The 24,313-nt window shown below is 41.4% G+C and overlaps 1 protein-coding gene across 1 annotated transcript; it reads left to right on the top strand.

The window, feature by feature from the left end:
- The first annotated feature begins 58 nt into the window (after positions 1 to 58).
- On the top strand, positions 59 to 23,944 carry UBE2K (ubiquitin conjugating enzyme E2 K). Its single transcript, XM_032224429.1, has 7 exons — positions 59 to 275; positions 13,819 to 13,912; positions 16,724 to 16,782; positions 19,991 to 20,073; positions 21,227 to 21,326; positions 21,557 to 21,685; positions 22,862 to 23,944. The coding sequence occupies exons 1-7, from the start codon at positions 213 to 215 to the stop codon at positions 22,934 to 22,936; spliced, it is 603 nt and encodes a 200-aa protein (XP_032080320.1). The 5' UTR covers positions 59 to 212; the 3' UTR covers positions 22,937 to 23,944.
- Positions 23,945 to 24,313: the final 369 nt, after the last annotated feature.

Raw genomic sequence — 24,313 nt, forward strand, 5'->3', positions numbered from 1 at the left:
CCGCTTCTCTCCCCCCCCCCTTCCACTATGACGGAGAGGAAGAGGCCGGCTCCGGGAGGCGCAGCGCGCATGCTCGGCGCGGGCGCCATTTTGGACGGGCCGCCGGAGCTTCTCCCGCGGTGGCGGCGGTGGTGACGGTTGGCGGCGGAGCTCGGCCCGGCTCAGCGGCGGCGGCGGGAGCGACCTGGGTTTCGGCGGGCCCCGCTGCCGAGATGGCCAATATCGCGGTGCAGCGGATCAAGCGGGAGTTCAAAGAAGTGCTGAAGAGCGAGGAGGTCAGCCTTTACCCCCCCCCCCCCCCCGTTTTCTACCCCTCACCGGGCGGCGGTGAGGGGGCTCATCCCGGCTCGTGACTCCTGGCCTGTCCGGGGCTGAGGCGGCCTGGTGCCGCTCCTCCTTTTCCTACAGGGGATGACGGGGGAGGGGCTGCCCCGAGGGGAGTCCGCTGAAGGGGGAGGGGCGCCCCCCAAAAGCAACGCCTGAGGGGAAGTGGGGAGGCCAGGCCAAGAAGGGCTTCCCCTCCCCCCCATCGCCAAGATCCTCCAACCCTGTGAGGGGAGGTTTAAATCCTTTCCCTTTTCAAGGGGCTGATCTCTCCTCCCCCCCCCCCAAATTGAAGTGTCAGGCCTGATTTTAGAGGTGGGGGTGGGGTATCATTTGCTGCTTGAAGAAAAAAGAAGGTAACCAGGCGAGGGGAGTTCTAGTTTCCTCCTTAAAGCCACCAAAAAAAAGCCGTCTGGGTGTCTTTGGGGGTGCTAGTTCTCGGGAGATGGTGAGTTTTAGGCCCGAGAAAGGTAGCTTGGGTGCCTTTGGGCCAGTCACCAGGAGACTGGGAGTTCTAGTCCTGTGAATAGCATAAAAGCTAGCTGGGTCACTTGGGGCCAGTCCTTGGGAGATGGTGAGTTTTAGGCTCGAGAAAGGTGTCCACTCACCAGGAGAGTGGGAGGTCTAGTCCAGCAATTAGGTACTGGGTGATGGGAGTTCTAGTTCCTCCATAAGCCACAAAAGTCGGCTGGGTGCCTTTGGGCCAGTCCTCAGGAGATGGTGAGTTTTAGGCCTGAGAAAGATAGCTGGGTGCCTTTGGGCCAGTCACCAGGAGACTGGGAATTCTAGTCCTGTGAATAGCATAAAAGCTAGCTGGGTCACTTGGGGCCAGTCCTTGGGAAATGGTGAGTTTAGGCTCGAGAAAGGTGGCCATTCACCAGGAGAGTGGGAGGTCTAATCCAACAGCTAGGTACTGGGTGACAGGAATTCTAGTTCTTCCATAAGCCACAAAAGCCAGCTGGGTGCCCTTAAGCCAACCTGTGGGAGATGGTGAGTTTTTGGCCTAAGAAAGGTAGCTTGGATGCCTTTTGGGCCAGGAGACTGGGAGTTCTAGTCCTGCTATGGCATAAAAAGCTGGCTGGTGACTTTGGGCCAGTCCTTAAGAGATTGTAAATTTTAGGCCTGCCTTAAGTAAGAAAGGTAGCTGCGTGACTTTGGTTAGGCCGGTCCCTCTTTCTCAGTCTGACCCACCTCACAGGTGGTTGTTTCAGGGAAAACAGGAGGAGGAGGAAGGAGAGTTAGGTTTTCCACCTTGAGTTACCTATAACCTATAAAGGCAGGACAAAATCTAACAAAAAGCCAGGCCTTCTCTTTCCATTTATAGGCCCAGCAGTCTTTCCTTTAGGTTGGGATATATCCTTACAGGTCTGCTACTCCATCCCGTTGACCAGGGAACCTGACCGAGTCAGAGGAAAGTTTTTCTAGTGGGATTTAAGTGAAAAATAGTGTTGTGTGCCCTTGTTCTGAGGGGTTTATCCTGGCAGCAGAATCTGGGGTCTTTCCCTGACACTGGTTTAATGGGCACAGTTTTCTGTAATTCATGTGTGAACACAGAAAAACATCAGAGTATGTAAAATAGGCAAGGCTTCATTATATAGAAAAACTATAGTTTGTGGAATAAGCCAGAATCCAGGTAAGCAAGTGATTGTGGCTTTTTTAGCCAATCCTTAGTTCTTCTAACAAGTCTTGAATCTTTAAATATTGTTTAAGAGCTTGAGCAAGCCAGAAATATGAATTAGCACTAAGGAAGGAAGGAAATTGCAACAACCTGTGTGTTGATGTAGTCTTATTTAATTGTAGTGAGTAAGCTTTAAGCTATGGCCTGTTTGTTGGCCTTTGGTGTACAACATGCTAAGGTGAAAAGAAGTCAACAACATAGTTTAATGCAGTGCATGGGATATTGTGTTAAAATGCATGGACTGTGGGAAGCTATATTAGACTGGAGAAACTATTTGAAAAAAAATATTGAAACCAAATATATTTAAGATATTTCCCTATGATACAGATATGGAAAGAATCAGATGTAACTATAACCTATATAACCATTGATTAAAAGAACTCTTATTTCATTCTTACATATTTTAAATGTTCATCAATAACACTGCTTTTTGGATGACAATTCATCGAGAGGATGTTTTTATTATTTTTATTTTAAAAAAGGATTTCTCTCAATACATATATACTTGATTGTAAAAATTGATGAAGGGGCCCACATTAAAAAACAGTTCTTTCATTTAAAATATATATTCTGTTTATGCTGTGTATTATCAATTAGCATGATATTCTTTCCAGAGGCCCTTTAACTCTACACTCAGATCTGTATATCTCAGTGGATTAAGAACATATTATAATATCAGTTGGCACAACTGATAATAGTGAAAAAGTGAGCATTATAATGCATTATATTTGTATCCTGATCTTACTCCAATTTATTCAGAGTGGTATGTATAGTCTTAGCCCTATTTTCCACTAGTTCACTACTATTTTCACTTATTTTCACAAAATGTGAAGTATTTTGAACCTGATGCTACTCAATATTCAATACTAGTTTAGTTTACAACTAAGAAATTCTTGTTCCATCCCTGTCATAGTTGTAATAATCCTGCTTTTTTTTTCAACATCAGTAAAATGCCAACCGGATAGAAATAGATGGCCACATAATCCTGTCTTTTCTTCAGATGGAATGTATTTTCCTGAAATACAGGCATTGATCTCTGAGACACTGTTTAATATATGTTAAAACAAAGAAATATTCTTTGGAATGTGTGTGATTCTTTTAACAATCTGATTTAGTAAAGTAAAATAATTTGAGGAACTAGCATTGAACAGCTGGAAAGTAATGTTTTTCAACTTTATTGTATAAAAAGATCCAGTTGACCCAATTCTAAATGTATTTATATAACAGCCATAAAATTAATTCCAACAAAGATGTATCACATGTTAATCCAAATATCTTTAGCTTTCTTTCATGTTAACTTCAAGTGCGGAGTATAAAGTTTGTCCTCAACTTACAACCGTTTGTTTAGTGACCGAAGTTGTAATGGCACTGAAAATCTGACTGATGAACGTTGTTCACACAGCCATTGCAGCATCCCTGTGGTCAGGTGATTGAAATCCAGATGCTTGGCAACTGGTTCATATTTATGACCGTTGCTATGTCATGTGATCCCCTCTGACAAGCAAAGTCGTTGGAGAAGCCAGGGTTCACTTAACAGCCATGTACTGATTTAACAACCGCAGTCATTCACTTAACTGTGTGAAGAAAGAGTGTATAATTGGGCAAAATTCTCTTAACAAATGTCTCACTTAGCAACAAAGACAATTTGTGGTCTTAAGTCAAGGACTACTCATATACATGTACTTACAAAATCTATTTTGTATAGCTTGATGGAAAATCACACCTTAGAAATGTTAGTTAGGAATGTTTGGGCTGCTAAAGGATATTAAAATTCATAATTTATGTAAGAGTGTGATGTCTGTATCTGTTTTAATAGAAAATACAATAATTATTAGCTGGGTGTTATCTATTTTTACAGTAGTTTTAAACTCTTGAGATAGTATTTATTTGATTTAAGTAGTTCTACTTTTTCCTTTGATATCGCCTTGCTAATGTCAGCTGAACAAATGAAAATAAGATAGCTGAGGTAGTTTGGTTGTTTTCTTGCAGATGTTTCATTACCCAAACTAGGTAACATCAGTGCTGGTGTCTGTTTCTGCATTACCCTCTGTAAAGCAGTTTTCAGTTTTAAAATCAAGATCAAAATGTACATACAGTAGATATAATCTGTGCTATCTAGGAATGGATGGAGTTGGTTATCCATCATCCAGTTAAGCATCCTGTCTCTAAAAAGCTGATAATTTGGAAAGATAAAAGCTAGATTCGTATTTTTAAACAGCAGGCTTACTGTTTCTTACTCAACTGTGCTAAAAAAAACCCCACTAGGATCCTTTTGGATGGAGGCCACCTGGTCCACGATGCATTGAACCAGCCACAAATCTTATCATTTCCACCATCACCATGCTTTATGCAGGGGTGTCAAACTCAAGGCCCACAGGCTGGATCCGGCCCATGATGTGGTCCGCGGGGCCGTCCTGGTCTACTCAATGCGAAGGGGAAACATGCCAGCAGTTTGGGGAGTGGCATCAAACTGGCCACGCCCACTTAGTCATGCCTCCCCCCCCTCCCAGGTCAACCACAGTCCTGACGTGGCCCTCAATGAAATTGAGTTTGACACCCCTGCTTTATGGGGGTTCTTCTGATCAAATTCTGTCTTTGGATCTCTCCAAAGGGCCAAATAATTCTGCAGGCTCAATTGTTCCAGAAGGCCCTGGTCTTTATCTAGCCACTCATAAGCAAACTTTAGTCTTGATGGTCTTTCTGGACAGCAAAGGTTTCCTTGTGTCACCTCTCCCTGGTTGTCAGTAGAGATTCTCAGTCATCCAGGTCACGGTTGTCCCAAAGGAGGCAACTGGACTTCGTTGGTTTGTCTTTTGAAGACGCTTCGCTTCCCATCCAGGAAGCTTCTTCAGCTCGGACAGGATAGTGGGGGATGGAAGGATTTATATTCCTTGCAGACAGCTGGAAATCTGCATCCTTTTAGACAGTCCTTGAAGCCCTTGGAAGTTTATCTGTCCTCGGGGTCACCCGAGTGGTGCAAATGGTTCCTTTAGTCCGCAATTCTTTTTCCTGTGGAAACCCTACCCCCCTCCACACCCTTTGGTGTTCATCCCAAATTGTACAGCTAAAACTCTGGAGAGATTCCCAGACCTCCCAGTCTGAAGGCCTTGAGCTGAAGAAGTTTCTTGGATGAGAAGAAAAAAGAAGTCCACTTGCCTCCTCGGTTGGTTTGGGGGGGGGGGGAAGCACTTTTGGGATCTCTGTATGTGTAATTTATGCAGTTCTTTCTAGTGGTAGATTTATGCACTTTGATATCAGTAGGAGCGATAGCTGTAGATCATGTGATGAAATGTTGAAATATGATGAAAAAGTTAAAACAGATCAATGGGATGTGCTTGCTTTTTGACATGTCTATAAATTTTACTTAACATCGCAATACTTCTTTATACATTGATTCAGTTTTTTTTTTTAAAAAAAAGTACATAGCTATGATCTTTATTTCCATTTACCCGGAATAAATTTCACCAAACCCCCTCCCCTCATTTCCTGCAGTCTTTTAAACACACAATATACATTGAAAGATTTTCTAGAAAATGTAATGTTCTAAAGCTGGATTAATTTTTAATCCATTTTTTTAAAAATTCTGCAGTGTGGGTTTTCTCCAAAAAATTGAATAAGAGAAGATAGTGAAAATGATTAATATATTGAGTTCAGCACATCTAACCTGATTTACAGATAGGCTTCCTAAGAATGATGGTCTGAAAGGGGATATTTACAGCTTTAAATTTGATTATATTTATTTCTAAAAATCTGAGGGTTTTAATGAAAAAATCTATATGACAATTTTTCTGCAAGAAATTTCTTTCTTTTTTATCTATTCCTGTTCTGACAAGGCTTCCGAGAGCGTGAAGCAAACTTCCGACAAAAACCCCTTTTATTAATTTACTGTGAATTCTGCTCATTCACATTCAGCAAAGTCTTTTGAGGGAATATTTACTGCAAAACTTGGCAAGGAGTCTCGGAGAGTCACAAACCAATTAAGCAAACTAATTTTCTCCTGCAAACTCCACTCCCCTTTCGCTCCTCTTTTATTTCCTCTGGGAGGGGCCATTCATCATCCACCTGTAGTTTTACTCCCAAGTTGACCCCTGTTCTTAAGCTGTTCCCTTCGCCTGGCAACTCTGTGCATGCGCACACTGGGAACAGGCTCCAGCTGTTCCTCTGCCTCATTGATGTCTGACTCTGAAGGCAGCTGATAACCGGCATAGGGCTCTGGCCCCCACTCTGCTTCCGACACAGAGCCCTCATCAGAGCCTTCCCCAGACTCCAGGACTGGCCCATCCTCCTCCCCAACCTCCTCACTGTCCGAATCTGCTGCCAACTCCGCTGGTTGCTGGCGGGCCACAACAATTCCACAAGTTGTTGGCATTTCCAAGCGTAGTGATGTTATCAAACTATAATTTGTAACATCTGTGCACAAGGGGAATACACCATTACTTCCTTCCTTCTGCATTTACTAAATACAATTACTACACGGAAGCTTCAGTAATTTAGCATTATGTAAAATTAATGAATTATTGCACTTTGCTGTTACCATTCTGTGAACAGCATGACATATTCAGATTGTTACACGACTGACATTACAATATGCCTTGTTTATGTATTTTCACAGTAATGTGCCTTTCGATGAATTTTTTTTTTAATGTAGTGTTGCAGAGTATCACAAATACAACTGTAGAAGAAAAAAATGCGGGCAGCATAGTCGACCAAAGGAAGGCAGAAGTATGTTCTGCAGCCTATGTAGGCAGCTATTTAATATACAGCTTTTCAGGAATATTGAAGATTCCAGTTCAAGCCAATTAGAAATTTATGCTAAATGGGATAAAGATGAAACATGCCCAGCTGTACCGTAGAATGGGTTAATCTTAGCAAATCTTGTGCTTGCAAAATATCCAGTCATTTGAAGGGTACGCAAGCAATTACAAGTTTTCCAATCACTCCCAGTATACCCATGATGGTGAACCTTTTCGGCACCGTGGCCAAACCAGAGAGTGCATGCTGGATCACCGAATACCCCAAAGCCTGCTAATCGGTGCACACATGCCTGTTTTCTGGCTGTTTTTCCAGCTGTTTTGAGGGTGGTTTTCCAGGCCATTTTTGGCCCGGAAAACAGCCCGGAAAAATGGTCTGGTTTTGGCCATTTTTCGGGCCGTTTTCAAGCACTCCGGCGCCCATGAAGACCAGATTGCCAGCACACTGCACTCTGCCTGCCATCTCTGGCACGTGTGCCATAGGTTTGCCATCATTCCCAGTATACTGTTTCTTTATGCACCTTGAAGCACACAGTCAAGGAAGATCCTGCAGAATTTTTGGAACAAGGCAAGTTAATGGTACATCATTTTGCAGTAGATTGTTGAGCTACAGGTCAATTCCAAAATAGCTGCCTGGGAATTCAGAGACCCTTATTCTTAGGACAAGTGGTATCGGACAGGAGCCAAAAATATAATCCAAAGAAAGGTAAAAAGCTCTCATTTCTATTGATTTTTCTACTTAGTTTTCAACTTTAAACCAGCTTCTGTATTGCAAGAATTTTTTGTCATTTCCTTCTTCCAAAGTTGGAGGCTTGCTTTTCCAAAATTTTGCATTTGATATCAGCAAGATGAAGAATGCAATTTTATATTAGCATTCTGGTAACACCAATACTAGGAAAAAGAACTCTGATAGCATTTTAATGATTGCTTTCTCAAAAATGACCAACTAACCACCAATAACCTTCACCTTTGATGGTTTTCTCTATTTTAAGATGAGTTTGCAGATTGCCTGTTTGAATTTTAACATAATTGCTTATGGAAAGTACCCTTATTTTGTAAACCAAATGCAAATATGACAATGTTTCTGTTGTATACCACTAAAGAAACAGATGTTTTATGCTTTATGATTACCAAATAAACATCCCAATTGAACAGATCGGAAATGCAGCGTCCATAGAGCATTTCCCAAATATAACCAGGAAAGAAGATTGATTTCATTTCTTTCATATTTTATTTTAAAATTCAGCAACAATAACAATTCCTTTCCATGTATTGGATCGGTTTTCTATCTGACATTTTAGAAATTAGAATGGGATGGCAACTTTTGTGGCATGTGATTGCCTTCTCTAAGGCGTTGGGAAGCAAAAGGCCCTTGGATCATAAATGAGATGAGACGAGAACTAAGAAAAGCCGTTCAGGTAATAAGAGAGAGAGCTCTGCGAAAAAATAGCATGTTAGGGTTAAGGTTAGGCCCTCCATGTACCATCACAATTCAGCCCCAATTTTCCGTTGCTAAGCAAGCAAGACAGCTCTTAAGTGAATTTTGCCCCGTTTTACGACTTCCTTGTCACAGTTGTTAAGCAAATCACTTCAGCTGTCAAGTTAGTCACATGGTTGTTAAGTGAATCTGACTTCCCCACTGACTTTGCTTGTCAGAAGGTCACAAAAGGGGATCACATGACCCCGGGACGCTGCAAGCGTCATAAGTAGGATCTGAATTTTGATCAGGGGACCATGGGGATGCGACAACGGTTGTAAGTGTGAAAATTGATCAATCACTTTTTTCAGTGCCATCGTAACTCGAGACAACCACTGAATGAATGACTACCTATACACAAACATCCATAATTTTGGCTAATTAATTCTCATAATTCTCTGAGAAAGGCAGTGAAATCTGGTCTTTTTCTTTAGAATTGATCATGGGAAAATCCAATGTGCCTTATTTTCAGCAAAACCCACCTGTTAGCATGAAGCCCTGGCTGTTTGATTGGCAGGTCCATATCCTCTTAATGTACTTTCACATTACTTTGTGCACAACTGTTCATTTCAACCAAACATTTCTCAGGCTGGTTTCTTCGTTGTGGTCTTGGTGTTTACTGTAAAAGCAGGGCAGCTTACAGCAGCGTCAAAATAATTAAATTAACAGGTAGAAATGTTGACTGACCGTTGGGCAACTTGTTTGCAGCCTCTGGATGTGTAACGCTGACGGGATTGAGGTCGATGGGATTTGTAAATGAGCCATAAGCGTTTTTACCCATCTGCTGTTTAAAGCGGCAGACAATAATTCCCACGACACCAGCACAATTATAGAGTTAAAACAATCCAATTAACTCTGAATTAAAATAAATGTGGAGAAACACACACACACACACACACTGATGTCCACTGAGTTTGCTAGTGTAAACGATATTAGAAGGAAGGTCTCGAGGAATAGAGAAGGCCAGAATGATGGTGTTGTGTGGTTCCTTTTGTGCAAATACAGGCTTGCATATAAAAGAGTGATTTTGTCTAAATGTCGCAAATTACATAGTGGGGTGAGTACCTCATCGTGTAATATGCACCACTAAATGATGTAAATGGGTGCAAACGACCAACTTTGCTGAATTATACAAATGATGCCAATTGCAATGGATTTTTTTTTTCTACTCGGCCAAGATTTGGAAATTTCAACAAAGACAATTTCAAATAAATTCAGGGCCATCGTTTGACAGTTGAAAGCAGAAAGTCTGCTCCAGGAACTTGAGGGCTTGCCCCGAGATGATAAGCTGAAACACTAAATTAGTGGCACGGGCTGTTTGTTGTAGCAGTTCAATGAAATTTATTCCAGTTATTAATCAAATGTACACAGCTGCCCATCTCAACCAACAGGCACCATGATAGATAAGATAATGTAAAATAACAATAGATGGAGAATTTCTTAAGACAAGGCAAGCTGACTTCGAGTTGTGGAAGAGGAAAAAATGATTGAATGTGGACTCCGAGGTGAATTTTAATGGAGGCTATAAATAACAATTGCAAAGGGTAATGTTTCATTTTTTATTTTTCACAGTATGTAATTTTGAAAGGAGTTTAGTTATCTCCTTTGCAGCTACAACGTGTGGGATACTATTGTGTGTGAGTTGATTTTTGGAGGGGAGGAATCGCCATTAAAAAAAAATGAAAAATGGGTACACTATTTTGCTTCTAGGTGCTTGAAGCATTCATTCTACTCCAGTTCTTTCTAGCGTTTGCAGACACACATCACCAAATATGTATTTATAAAGTTAGACAGCTACGTCTGTTAAAGGCCATAAGACTACTGAGCGGCAAATTAGTTGTAGTGAACCAGAGTGACTTGTTTAACAACATTATTTTACACAATAACATTTGCAGCAATATTGGACCTTGTGCTCAGGTGGAAAAATTGTGGAGAGCATAGGCTGGTTATATAAAATCTTGCTGGAAATATTTGAAATGAAATGAGTAATTTAGGGCTTTTATTTATGAAATTGTTGATTTAAATGATTGTAACGTTGTTGAAGCATTGTTTAAATGGTTTTAACCAGTAGGAACAAAGAAATTGATATAAACTGAAGCCACTTTGCCAAGCACCAGCGGATAATGGGATCTTTCTCACTCCAGGAAAAACAACAGTTTTAAGATTTATACCATATCTTGAGTCCTTTTGTGTTTCCAACATACCTGGAAAATTTAACTACCACCTAGACTTAAGTAGGGGATACATTGGTAATTGATTTATTGTAAATATGTAATTGAGCTGTGAGAAACTCAACAGCCAAACAAATACGTTTATGCTTCTTAAGAAAAGTAGTACAATCTAAAAAAAAAACACGTATTATTTGGAAATACACCTATCATTATTTTCTTAATCATACATGTAAATGGGTCAGATATAATTAGGGATAGTCACAGAAGTTAGGCATGATGTAAACAGGCAGCCCACAGCGTGTAATGCATGACTTAAAAACAATAGGGAGGTATAAATACATGCCAAAGGAAAGTAAGCTAATCAGAAGGATTTCCATTTTCAATGAAGTGACCAATTAGACTTGGGTTGCTATTTAATTTGAAACTGCAAATGGATTTCGGGACAGAATTTGCATCCCCCCCCCTAACTAATCCGATTCCTTCAACCATAAGTAGAATTCATTATCTGGTTTAGGATATATACAAATGAGAGCAAAGCATACCTCAGTTTACAGCTTTTATAAACAAATAAAGCTCCATTGTAGAGCCAGTTGTCTATGGAGATTCTCCGTCATCCAGGTCATGGTTGCCCCAAAAGGTGTTTTTTCAGCAGGCTGAACAACCTCTCTGATTTTCCCAGCAATACCATCCTAGTTTTGCCTTAAAGTATGTTAAATGAAACAAGCAAACTGTTAAAAAGTTATGATGTTTACGTAGTTAACTTACCAGGCTGTTTAACTGTTTAATAAATGTATAGGCCGCCCAATCCCGAAGCACATCTAAGTTATATTAAAGTAACCAAAATACCTTTACAATCCCCTAATGTTTGGTGATTGAAAGTTGGAAAAATTTCACATGCCCTAAAATTTAGGTATCGGACGCCTAGCAGAGTAGATATTGATGAATCATTTCATCCTGTTGCTTGAGTGGTCCGGTGGCCTAAAGGCGGAGCTCTCGCCTCCCCATCAGGAGTCTGTGTGTTCGATCCTAGGTAGAGGCAGATATTTCTCTCTCTGGGCACAATGAGAATATATGTCCTGAATATAACTTCGCATTGGCAACAGGAAGGGTATCCGGCCAGTAAACACTCAGCTCCATTCAGTTGCCCAGACTCCACCCTGCAAGGGATTATGGGGTTGATGGTTGATGATTTTAACCTGTTGGTTTTGGTTTGCATAGGCAGCAAAATAGCTCAAGTGATTGAAAAGCAGAGAAGAGTGGGATATCCTGTCACCTGGTGCCACTGTTTGAAAATATTTCCTAATACTTAAAACTAGAAGATGTTATTTTAAAAGATAAATGTGAAGATACTCTCAAGTAAAGCTTGAATCTTGGAAATTATATGGATATACCCATAAAGTTAGTTTACCATACTTTCCTCCTGTGGTGTTTTCTAGTAAATTGCTTCCCTACTAGTATAACTTAGCGCTTTGAAATTTCCTCTTGATTTATCAATTCTAACGAATCCTAAACCTGTTGAGCTTCCAAGCCAAGATCATATTGGTCCAATGCTTCTACCTGAGACATGTTGAGACATGTTACAGAATATGCATCTCTACAAAATACCAGTTTGATTGGAATGTTTTCATAACTGTTATCTATGAGAGCCGTGGTGGCGCAGTGGTTAGAGTGCAGTATTGCAGGCTACTTCTGCTGATTGCTGGTTTCCTGCAATTTGGCAGTTCAAATCTCACCAGGCTCAAGGTTGACTCAGCCTTCCATCCTTCCGAGGTGGGTAAAATGAGGACCCAGATTGCTGGGGGCAAATATGCTGGCTCTGTAAACCGCTTAGCGAGGGCTGGAAAGCACTGTGAAGCAGTACATACCGTGTTTCCCCAAAAATAAGACAGGGTCTTATTTTCTTTTGACCCCCGAAATAAGCGCTTGGCCTTATTTTTGGGGAGGTCTTATTATTTTTGAGGTGCAGGAGGCGGCTGGCGTGGTCCCCTCATGGCTGCTGCTGTGTTGCAATATTTTCAGGGAGGGCTTATTTTGATTTGATTTGATTTGATTAAGCTTCTATGCCGCCCTATTCCCCGAGGGGACTCAGGGCGGCTAACAAACCAAATAGGGAAAGGGGGAGCACAAAAAAAAATGAAGGCAAAACAAGTACAAAAAAACAAATTAAAAACTTCTCAACAGCCACAACCATTCGAGTGGGGCTGGGAACTCATCAGCCCCAGGCCTGCTGGAACAGCCAGGTTTTAACGGCTTTGCGGAAAGCCTGAAGGGTGGTGAGGGTCCGAATCTCCACGGGGAGATCGTTCCAGAGGGCCGGAGCGGCCACAGAGAAGGCCCTCCCCCGGGGGGTGGACAGTCGACACTGGCTAGTTGATGGAGTGCATGGTATTCCTTCTCTTATGGCTGCATGCTTAGTGACAGTTGGAAGTTATGAGGGATCTAGTAAGAGAGATTTCCAACCCAGATTTAAACTTTCAACAGTCACACACTGGCCATGTGATTGCTGTGATTTGACAGGGATGCTGCCACAGTCTCAGTGTGAAGAACAGTCATAGGTCGCCTTTTTCAGTGGTATTGTAAGTTCAAACATTCTCTAAAGGAACTGTCGTAAGTCAAGTATTACCTGTATATTATTTTAAATATTCTTATTGAATTCCAGTGATTGTGTACAGTGGTAGGGTTACAGCTTTGGTCTGATACTGAAATCACAATGTCATAGACCAGGGGTGTCAAAGTCAAATCCCGGGGGGCCGGATCTGGCCCATGGGGCCACCCTGGGAATAGTAAAGGACTGGTAAGGGGGGCTTCTGCCAGTGAAAATGGAGCTCGGGAGCCCATTTTCGCTGGCAGAGTGCGCAGGCCACCAAAGGTGCCCCCAACATGAGTGACATCGAGCTGGCCATGCCCCCTTCACCCCCCCCCCCAAGTCAAACACAACCTTGATGCGGCCCTGAATGACATTTAGTGTGACACCCCTGGTATAGACTGTTAGTGCAATTATAGAATTAGAGATATCTATTATTGATTGATCAGGGGTCAAGGAAATCATGGCTTGACTACTGTGAAAATGAGAAGCAGGTGGATGCTCCCCGTATCAAAAGCTGAGGCTGGAAATTGCTAGCAGCAGCAACCCATGTGGTTTATACAGCTTTGGGTTTCCCATGCTGTTTTCTAGTATTTCCTAGAAGGATTTCTGTTGAATTTGTTCTAGTGTGTCAACTGGAATTGAGTATTTAATCAGTGTGAAGAGAACTGAAAGGATTGGGCTAATTTTTGAAATTAAGACACAATTATTGAAACAAATGTAAATGACAAATTCATCTCTCTAAATTTAAGTAAACCAAGCAAAAAAGAATACAATGAATAGTAAACCTCTAAACTGGTTTTTTGTTTTGTTTTTTCTGTTTTATTTTTCAGACGAACAAAAATCAAATTAAAGTAGATCTTGTAGATGAAAATTTTACAGAACTAAGAGGAGAAATAGCAGGGCCTCCAGACACACCATATGAAGGTAAGTAATTTTTTTCTGCCAGTCTAAGATTTTCTAATCTTGCTCGTAAGTGCAATCTGTCTCGTTTTGGAAGTCCTTTGCAAAACACCGTAAATATGTTGCAAATATAAATATTGTAATTTACCCCTAAATCTAATGATTCGTGCAAGATAACTAAAAGTTGCATTGTGGTTTATAGTACTCAAGCTATTCTGTAACTCTCGCCGTTCTTATGGTCTGGGTTTTGTGTTTCTCTGTGTGTGTGTGTGGAAGTTTGGCTTAATTTACCAGTCAAAACATCTTAAATATTTAAAACAGCTTTCAGTCGTTATTCCTGGCCAATATTTGCACAATGAAATAATTGCTGAAAGATTACATTTTACATTAATAAAACAGGCAAAAATATAAATTTGGTATTCTGTTTCCGTAAACCAGTTACCTGGGCTTCCTCAAGTTACGTATATTTCAATCATGAGAATTCTTAGCAATTCCCTGAATACTGATAGAATTCTGAATATTAGTCCCTGCTTCTAGAGAACTCCCAATTTGTACAACCCCACCCCCCGTCCCAAATTTCCATGCCAGGTAGCACCCACAAATGGTTTGCACTAGGAGCTGCCATTTGGGGGAATCCACTCTCTAGAGGTTGAGATTTTGCACTGGAAATGTAACTGTTGGACAGGTTTTTCAATTCATTTTTTTTTCTCTTCTCACCTTCTCTTCCCTGACTCAGCTTAGCAACAAAATTCCAAGCAGCTGGTGGGTATTCTTTTGACATGTGAATAGTTTTAAGTGCCTTCAGATCTGTCTCTTTCCGCTCGTATGAAGCAAATAGTTTCCTTAATGAAAAGTTGTCCCTAAAACAAAATATAAAAGACGAATGCTTGGAACTGGAGTCAATGCAATACGTACCTTGAGAGGGATAAAAACACTTTTTTTGAAATGGAAACAGAAACATGACAATGCTTCTTTCTTCGTTATAAGGCAAAGGTGGGGAACCAATGGCCCTTTTATGACTTGTGGGCTTCCAACTCCCAGAATGGCTGGCTCAGGGATTCTGGGAGTTGAAGTCCACAAGTCATCAAGGAGTCACCAACATTCACCACCCCTGATTTAAAGGAGTTGGAGGTTCATTTAAAATAGTTAGCAAATACCTGTGGAGAGCTCTTTTCATTGGTGTCGCTCCTTTTGATATATAGTTGTTTCATGGTGTTCCTTGGGAGGATCCTAAAGTAGTTTTTTTCTTCTTCTTTAAAAATAATGAAATCCCCATTCAATTAGAATAACAGAGTTGGAAGGGACCTTGGAGGTCTTCTAGTCCAACCCCCCCTGCTTAGGCAGGAAACCCTGCACCACTTCAGACAAATGGTTATCCAACATCTTAAAATACCTCCAATGTTGGAGTATTTACATCTTCTGTTCCACTGATTAATTGTTCTCACTGTCAGGAAATTTCTCCTTAGTTCTAGGTTGCTTCGCTCCTTGATTAGTTTCCTAAAAAAAAAAAAAAGATTCTTTCCCCCCGCATCTTTTTGGTGGTTTCTGTAGAGGGCTGCGTGCTTGATCATGGCTCCAGCTAGAAAACCTCTGAACTTAGACTAAATAGTGAGAGGTTGAATGTCTACTCAAGAAAGTAGACATCATTCAAGAAACACCGCCACAATGTTCCTCTTGGGTTCCTTTTGCTGGCAGGGCTTTCTTTTCAGAGAAGTCACTCATGATCTGTGGTTGTTCCCCCCCCCCCTTTATGTGTTCTTTCTCTCCTGGCCTTTGTCAGACTGTCAGTCTGCATAGCTTTTAGTTTGTTTTATGGATAGCCTGAGGAACGATGACTCAGACACAGCCTCCTTCTCAGGAGTACTATTTTGGCTGAAGCGAAATGAATCATGTTTGGATGGATGGCCACCATCGTGGTCCTCTCTGCCTCGTTTTTAAGTAGCCGGTTTACCGAATAAAACTGTCTTCGTCTTAGGAAGACACGTCAAATTAAATGCTTTGTTTTTGTTGGGAAAGAACGTTCTTCAACGTCCTTCTCCTTCAAGTCTTCTCCTTCACTGACCTTGGCAATTTTAAGCACGGTTGATTGGAGAATTTTGGGAGCGGAAATCCACCGATCTTAAAAAAGTTGCCAAGGTTGGACATTTCCTGTTCTCAAGATCTTATCCCGACAGTCTTCAATCTTTTCCATCTATCCTTGGAGATTTGCTACTCTTAATTGATTGTCCTTGACACTTGTTTTTTTTTGGGGGGGCGGGAGAGTGGAACTAGTGCAGTGTTTCTCAACCTTGGCAACTTGAAGATGTCCGGACTTCAACTCCCAGAATGACATCTTCAAGTTGCCAAGGTTGAGAAACACTGAACTAGTGTTTTGGCATCATAAGTTTACATCTACATTTTTGTTTGCTCCTTGTTAAAATTGTCACTGGAATATTGGAATAGCTCACCTTCATTTAATTCAAATGGAGGATTTTATTACAGCTTTTAGTAAATTGTGCCCATATGCCAAGAGCTTTTCTCGGGGGAGAAAAAAGGCAACAGGAAGAAATAAGAACAATTACTGTGGTATTATAGATGATGCACTGAAGGATTTCGACCTCAAGGGGTTTGCAAACTGAGTAATCTCTATGTAATACTTACAATGGTAGAGGTAAACATGCTGGAAGGCTAGCAATACAATTTCCAGCTACATTAGAAAAGGTGTCCATCCTGCCTTAGAACCAAAGCAAACTTTTAAAATCTTATTGTCTATTATTTAACTTAAAGGAAAGTTCATTGCTGTGATAAATTAATGTCTGATAAGTATTTAGTGGTTATATGTTCTGGTTTTTATAGGAGGAAGATATCAATTAGAAATAAAAATTCCAGAAACGTATCCTTTTAATCCCCCTAAGGTATGGTGAATATAATTATTGTGAATAATTCTTTGGATTCTTTCTTTATGAATCCTTTTTGTGCAGTGCTCTTTATTTGTCTTGGCTGCCCCTCCAAGGTCTTTCTAATTGAATACAGGACCCCCCACCCCTACCACCCCCCAAAAAACTCCAATTTATCTTTTATGATGCTTTGTGAAACTCCCTGCTTATGAAATGCTTTATGGCACATCAAAACTTCAATTTGTGTAAAAATTAATTTCATTGTCTCTTTGCTTTAAGTGTGATCACATGTACTAATGTCACTTCAATTAAATAAGATTTTTATTTAATGAGATTGCTTCTTATAGTGGCTCAAGTGCAACAGTAGAAAATTGTATATATGCTTGCGTTTTCAGTGGAACTAATAGGTAGAAGTGTTTCTTTTCTTGGCTATTTTTTAAAAAAGCCAAATAGATTAATGATAAAACCATAGCAATCGTCAAAGTAAGGTTTTCCCCTGTAACAATAATATCAGTTGGAAAATAATAGAGAAAAACACCGTCTTGCAGAATTTCTATATTCTCATCTGTGGGCAGTATGAGAATTGGTGAAACCTAATACAACTTTAATTTAAAGTGGGCATCTCTAAATGAGCCAGTGAACCTGTATTTCTTTCACTCAATTCTTACCCAAGTTTCCCCGAAAATAAGACAGGGTCTTATTTTCTTTTGACCCCAATAAGCGCTTGGCCTTATTTTCAGGGAGGTCTTAGTATTTTTGAGGTACAGGAGGAGGCGAGCGTGGTCACCGCATGGCTGTTGCTGTGTTGCAATATTTTTTGGGGAGGGCTTATTTTAATGCATGCGCTCAAAAGCCCGATTGGGCTTATTATCTGGGGAGGTCTTATTTCTGAGGAAACAGGGTACAAAATAGCAACATATTTTTAAAAGGAGCATTTAAGCCCTATATCGTGGTTCACCACACAATTTCATACACAATCCACCCAAATCCAGTTGTTGGCACCCCAAATGCAGACGACTTAAACTCAGGAAGGTCTCTTAGTGAAAAGAACATCCCTAACCTCCCCCCCCTTTGACCTTGAAAGATTGTCCCAAACATTTCCTAGCTGTTCCAAGCCCCACTGTTGCTACCATGCTTCATCCATCTGATCAAGAGGCCTTCATTCACAGAAGCTGCCATCAAATGAAAAGTTTCACTCTCAAAGGCCTCAAGAACCTGAAGAACAATGTTAATTACCGAGGAATGAAATGTGGTTAAATTAGAGGGGAAGAAATATAATAGCAGTAGACTTATATACCGCTTCATAGGGCTTTCAGCCCTCTCTAAGCGGTTTACAGAGAGTCAGCATATTGCCCTCAACAATCTGGGTCCTCATTTTACCCACCTCGGAAGGATGGAAGGCTGAGTCAACCCTGAGCCGGTGAGATTTGAACCGCTGAACTGCTGATCTAGCAGTAGCCTGCAGTGCTGCATTTAACCACTGCGCCACCTCGGCTCTTATAAAGTTTGAGTTCTCAGTTTCTCCCAGGAATCTTTATTTTGAAAGATTAAAAAACAAACAAACACACAACCAGATTTGAAGTGGTTTAGAACTGTTGATAATCATGAGTTGAAGTTTCATCTCCTCACCAAAATCTAAATTAATGTTGCTCCCTTTCCCCAAGCCATTGGAAGTGAGATTAGTCTGGTGTTGTCCCAAGGATGCTTTTTACTTGAAGTTACTGGACATTTCTTGTATTTTTCTTTTGAAGGCGTTTCGATTGTTTTCCAAGAATCTTCTTCAGCTCTGACTGGATGGTGGGGAGTGGAAGGATTGATACTCCTTCCATACAGCTGGTCATTTGCATCCTTTTAGAGAATCATTGAGGCCACTTGGGGGCTTATCTGTGTCCTCAGGGTCACCTGAGTAGAACTCCTACTACTTTTTCCAGAGAGAAATTGCAGACTACAGGACTCATTTGCACTACTCAGGTGCTGTGAACCCTGAGGACACAGATAAACCTCCAAGTGGCCTCATTGGCTCTCAAAAAGGATGCAAATGACTAGCTGTCTGCAAGGATTATCAATCCTTCCATTCCTCACCATCCAGTTGGAGCTGAAAAAGTTTCTGGGATGAGAAGTGAAACTTCTTCAAAGAACAAACCATAAAGCCCAGTTGCCTTCTGAAAAAGCATCTTTGGGACAACCATGACCTGGATGATTTGAGAATATCTACAGACTTTAAATCTGGAGTTGTGTTACTTGTGAGAAGGTCTGAATGAGAGAACTGTGAGCATGGCTGTAGGAGCTAGTGATGGACTCTCTTTTGTCACAGGGACAAAATACAACTTTTGACAGTACTAAGCAGCAGAATCCAGATCCCGGGTGTCAGGGTTCCAAATAGCATCCAAAAGTAAATCAGAGTCCGAGGCAAAGGATTCCTCAAAGTTCCAATTTATTAAGAGAGCCATATCGGCACATATGGGGAAAACCCGAATCTGAAAGCTTCCCGGTTTTCCCACCTAGTTGAAAGTTCAGGATCTTGCCCCCACAGCCACAAGTCCATCTCATGGTCCAATCTCCCACTGCCATGCTGGCAGCTTCCACCCATCCAGATCCGGTCAGGTGCAGAGGTGCAAAGACAAAGGATGACCTTGGCTTCTCTAGAAAGAATGTTGTTATGGCTACCTATCATCTAACTCCGCACAATCCCCCTTCCCATTTTCCCACAATAGAAAAGGTATAGTAAAATAATAGAAAAGTGTGGCAGGACAAAGACCCGAAAGAAAAGAGGGCTGCAGGCCTGACACCGGGGCACGGTTTTTCAGAAATCTTGGGTACCGTAGGAGCACACATGAACACATGTTCCAAAGTAATACGATGCTGAGTCCAATTCCGCAGAGCCCAGATGTTAAGATTATCACTTTTGGGGACCAGCCAACCTTATCCATAAAAACACTGTAAAATTGTCCTGTGTGGCAGGGTTCCCCAACCCCCCGATCTGCAACCCGGTGCCAGACTGTGGCCCATTGGGAACCAGACCACACAAGTGGCGGGCAGGTGCACAGAGCCGCATTTGTGTAAGTGGTATGCGTGCGCACACGAAACCATCCCTTCTACAACCACTCGCCTACACCACCACCCCCGCCGCTGGCAGTCCAGAGCCAGAAAAGTTGGAAATCACCGCTGTATCTTGCTTATTCGTTGTGTAGCTGCTATTTTCATAACAGCTTCTCTTGTATTTCAGGTGCGGTTTATCACCAAAATTTGGCATCCTAATATTAGCTCAGTCACCGGAGCTATCTGTTTGGATATCCTAAAAGATCAGTGGTAAGGTTCCGTACGAAGTTTGGGGGAGGAGGGGGAATCCTGTAAATAATTGCATTATATTTGTAGATACGGGAGGAAATAGTGATCCTTTCTTAGTCTACCATGATATTTGAAGTCTCAAACTGGCTATTGCTGCTCTCCAAATGACTTGCCAAAGTGCTTCTTACATTGTGAGTTTTGAACAGTTTTGATCACAGTTTCCGAAGTTTGATGGCAAACTATACCCTAAGCAAAAATGATGAAGCATCGAGGCAGAAGAAAAAAATGGGAGTATTTTCATTCATGCAACTTAATTTGGCCGTATAGCTGAACTCCTGAGACACGGAGAAATGTAGCAGTAATTTCATTTCTCAAGTATAGAAAGTGAACGTAAAGAAACTCTGCTTTGTATCGGACGCTATCACTTTTTTGATTTGATGTGTATAGCTGCCCAGAGAGGTCCAATATATAATGTATACATATATTTTAACCACTGATATCGCCCTCCTATAGTAACCACCTTTAGTAAGCCAGTTACTAGAAGCTAGAATATCATTGTAGCTTCATTTTGAGCAGAAAAAGAAAAGAAAAAATGTAGAAATAAGCAGGGTTAATAGCCAAGAAAAATGGGATCAAGCAAAAAGTTGTTGCATAGAAAGAGTTTAGCCAAGTGAATATTATGCAGTTGATAATTTTTGACTTAGATAAAGGTAAAGGTTCCCCTCGCACATATGTGCTAGTCGTTCCCGACTCTAGGGGGCAGTGCTCATCTCCGTTTCAAAGCCAAAGAGCCAGCGCTGTCCGAAGACGTCTCTGTGGTCATGTGCCTGGCATGACTCAATGCCGAAGGCACACGGTACACTGTTCCCTTCCCACCAAATGTGGTCCCTATTTTTCTACTTGCATTTTTACATGCTTTCGAACTGCTAGGTTGGCAGAAGCTGGGACAAATAACGGGAGCTCAGTCCGTTATGCGGCGCTGGGGATTCGAACCGCCGAACTGCCGACCTTTCTGATTGACAAGCTCAGCATCTTAGCCCCTGAGCCACCGCGTCTCAGGTGGTGATTTTTCTGCCAAAGGGATATTACAGTGGTCTGGTCTTGTACTAGCTAACATACATCTTGATGTTACCTATCTCAGTCACGTCCTCATTTTCCGACCTTATCTTTCCAGGGCCGCAGCGATGACTTTAAGAACAGTGTTGTTATCCTTACAAGCCCTCTTGGCGGCTGCAGAACCTGACGACCCACAAGATGCAGTTGTGGCAAATCAGGTACCACCGCTATTCCCTTTCCTTTTAGAAAATCCACCTTGAGTTTCCAAGGTTTTCTCCAAACCCACCCACTCTCCAGGAAGGTTTTTTTAAAAAAAATCTGGAAACCAGCATGAAAAAAGAAAGATGCTTTTTCACTCTGCGTTGAAGAGTATTTATCAGATGTCTCCACAGCTACAGATTTCCACAAGGTTTCAATTTGTCTTCCCCCTTTCTCTCCTTTGACACAGTACAAACAGAATTCAGAAATGTTTAAACAGACAGCTCGACTTTGGGCACACGTGTATGCTGGAGCACCACTTTCTAGTCCGGAATATACCAAGAAGATAGAAAATCTTTGTGCTATGGGATTTGATAGGGTAAGCCTCGCTTCGCATAAGGCCTGCTATCTTCAATGTTACCAAGTATGGTAAAGGGTTGGGTTTTTTAAACCAAATCTGCTTTCCTAAGATCCAGAATTAGAGCTACCTAACTGTTCTGACCCAGGCTTCCCCAGCCGCACGAAGCCCAGTCCTCGTCCCGATAAACCCCTTTTATTTAATGTACAGTGAATTCCCCTCCGGGAAAGTCTTTCCTCTCCCACAGTCTTTCAAGAGAGTTCACAATGACAACTTTTATCGGGCTTGGAGAGTGGCCAGGCCGAGATCTTTCAGATGCTGCAAAACTTGGCAAGAATGCAGGAATTAACTAATTGTCTTCTGAAAACTCCACTCCCCTTTTGCTCCTCTATTATTAGTGGGGTGTTCTCTGCTATTTAAAAGAAGAGACGATAGCACTGGGCCTCTTCAGATCAAGCATTTATTTTAAAAAAGCTTCTTCATTTTGTTAAGTTGCCTAGAACAATAATAAAGCAGCCTTTAAAAAAATAAGTCTCATAATTTGAACATTCTATAGACATTTATAGTTATTGATTTACCTCCTTGCAGCAAACAGCCTGTTTTAATTTAGCCTGATTAGAAAAAAAATTCTGCTTCTGCCTCCCAGCAATTTGCCTCCTTGTAGCAAACAAGGAAGGAGCCGAGGTGGCGCAGTGGTTAGGGTGCAGTACTGCAAGCCACTTCAGCTGACTGTTATCTGCAGTTCAGCGGTTCAAATCTCACCGGCTCAAGGTTGACTCATCCTTCCATCCTTCCGAGGTGGGTGAAATGAGGACCCAGACTGTGGGGGCGATTTGCTGACTCAATTTGCTAAAATCTGTAAACCGCTTAGAGAGGGCTGAAAGCCCTATGAAGCGGTATATGTCTAATTAATTAATAATTAATAAACAGCTTTCACTTTCAATTTAAGCAGGGGATGATCAGCTGTTTCAAGCCAATTTTCCCTGTTTGCTGCAAGGAGGCAGATTGCTGGGAGGCAGAGGCCAAAGGGTGGGGGCCGGTGGGTAGGGCTACATTCAGTGAATAAGAGGCACCCAAATTTTCAACCTCTTTTAGGGGGCGGGGAAGGTGTGTATTATACTCCAAAAAATACAGTATATTTTTTTGATAGAGGTGCTCCTGATCTTAGTTGCTTCTTGTCTTTTTTCTTTCTTTCAGAATGCAGTAATAGTGGCCTTGTCATCGAAATCATGGGATGTAGAAAGAGCAACAGAACTACTCCTGAGTAACTGAGCCCTGTGCAGAAACTGCTTCAGTGTAGCCCAGCCTGCCTCTTCTTGAGGAAACGTCACATCATCTCTTCTTTTTAGGTTTCAATATAGATTCTCTTTTAAAACTGGCATTCTTGCCTGATGCTATCTAGGCCCTGTTGGAGACTGACAAAAAAAAAACAAAAACCAACTGCTTTGTAAATAAAGCGAATTAAACATCTGTGTAAATTTAAAAACAAAACAAAACACACAAAAAAAACACTAAATATTGTAAATTCCTCGAGCTTGGCTAAAAAAAAAAAAAAATTACTGGTGGGGACAACCTTGTCTGCTGTAGTGTTAGCAGTGCGAGCTGGAATTTGCATCAGGATTTTGACTTTGTCCAGAACACATCAGGTTGTGTGTCTGTAATCATCAATCGTTGATGTTCACCCATCCCGGCTCCCTTACCGTTTGTTTTTTTTTAAAAAAAAATATGGATCTTAACATGCCTGTGGACTGACCTTAATATTTGCATGCCTGTACTTTTACCTAGATGCTTTGAAGCAAGTTAGGGTGAACTGAACCAGAGTGCCATTCGAAGTACTTAAGGAGTATTCATTCTTGTAAACTTTTTTTGCCTAAAGATTTTTTTTTCCAGATGGCCTCGAAGCTCAATGTTGGGGAGGGGGGGAGGCTTCACTCTGATACTTTCACCACCTTGGGGTGGGGGTGATCCTGAGCACCCCTCCTCCTCTTCCTTCCCAGCCTCCTCCCACCTACCCAACCCTTCAGCTGCACGCACAGTTGCAATAATCACACTAGGAACCTCTCCAGAATGTGTGGGTACCTGTGCCATCCTAGCCTAGTTTTTCCCACTTCGCGTGGTCTCTTTGGAATAATCCATACGAGTGTTTCCACCATTGTAATTTCTACACAATTGTATAAAAAAGGTTTGGTATCTTTGGACATAGCACAAACCAGTGGAGCTGCTGTTTTATTTCTTCTGCAGAAATCAAAACCTCTTTCAATAAATTCTGGCTAGAACGAATTTGCTGAAAAAAACCGGGTCTCTGTTAAAAACAAAAATAATACACTTGAGAATACCATTCCTTTTTCTGTGATGCTGTCAGCCTTTTTTGGACATAATAATCAGTTGCTTATACAAGGTTGGTTGTGCAAGAGCCACTTGTGTGTGTTTTTCCCCAGCTGACATTTGGAAATCTTGTTGGTTTTGTTTTTTTAAACTGTACATATATGTTAAATGCCGATAGTAATTTCTCCAGGATGAATGATCTTGCTAAAGAAACTGTACATACACTGTGTCTTTGTATTCACTCTGGAGAGATCTGAACTCTTCTTCGGGTTGTTAAGTTTTCTATAAAACTAAAAAAGTCGGAGAATTTCAGCGCTGCCCCGC

Source organism: Thamnophis elegans, chromosome 9 (genome assembly GCF_009769535.1).
Source record: "Thamnophis elegans isolate rThaEle1 chromosome 9, rThaEle1.pri, whole genome shotgun sequence".
NCBI lineage: Eukaryota > Metazoa > Chordata > Lepidosauria > Squamata > Colubridae > Thamnophis > Thamnophis elegans.

What these genes read in the sequence shown, in the direction of transcription:
- UBE2K (XM_032224429.1), top strand. Translation starts at nt 213, where the DNA reads ATGGCCAATATCGCGGTGCAGCGGATCAAGCGGGAGTTCAAAGAAGTG. An exon ending in ATCCTTTTAATCCCCCTAAG is followed by an intron (nt 16,783 to 19,990) that starts GTATGGTGAATA and finishes CTTGTATTTCAG; the next exon opens with GTGCGGTTTATCACCAAAAT. An exon ending in GATATCCTAAAAGATCAGTG is followed by an intron (nt 20,074 to 21,226) that starts GTAAGGTTCCGT and finishes TTATCTTTCCAG; the next exon opens with GGCCGCAGCGATGACTTTAA.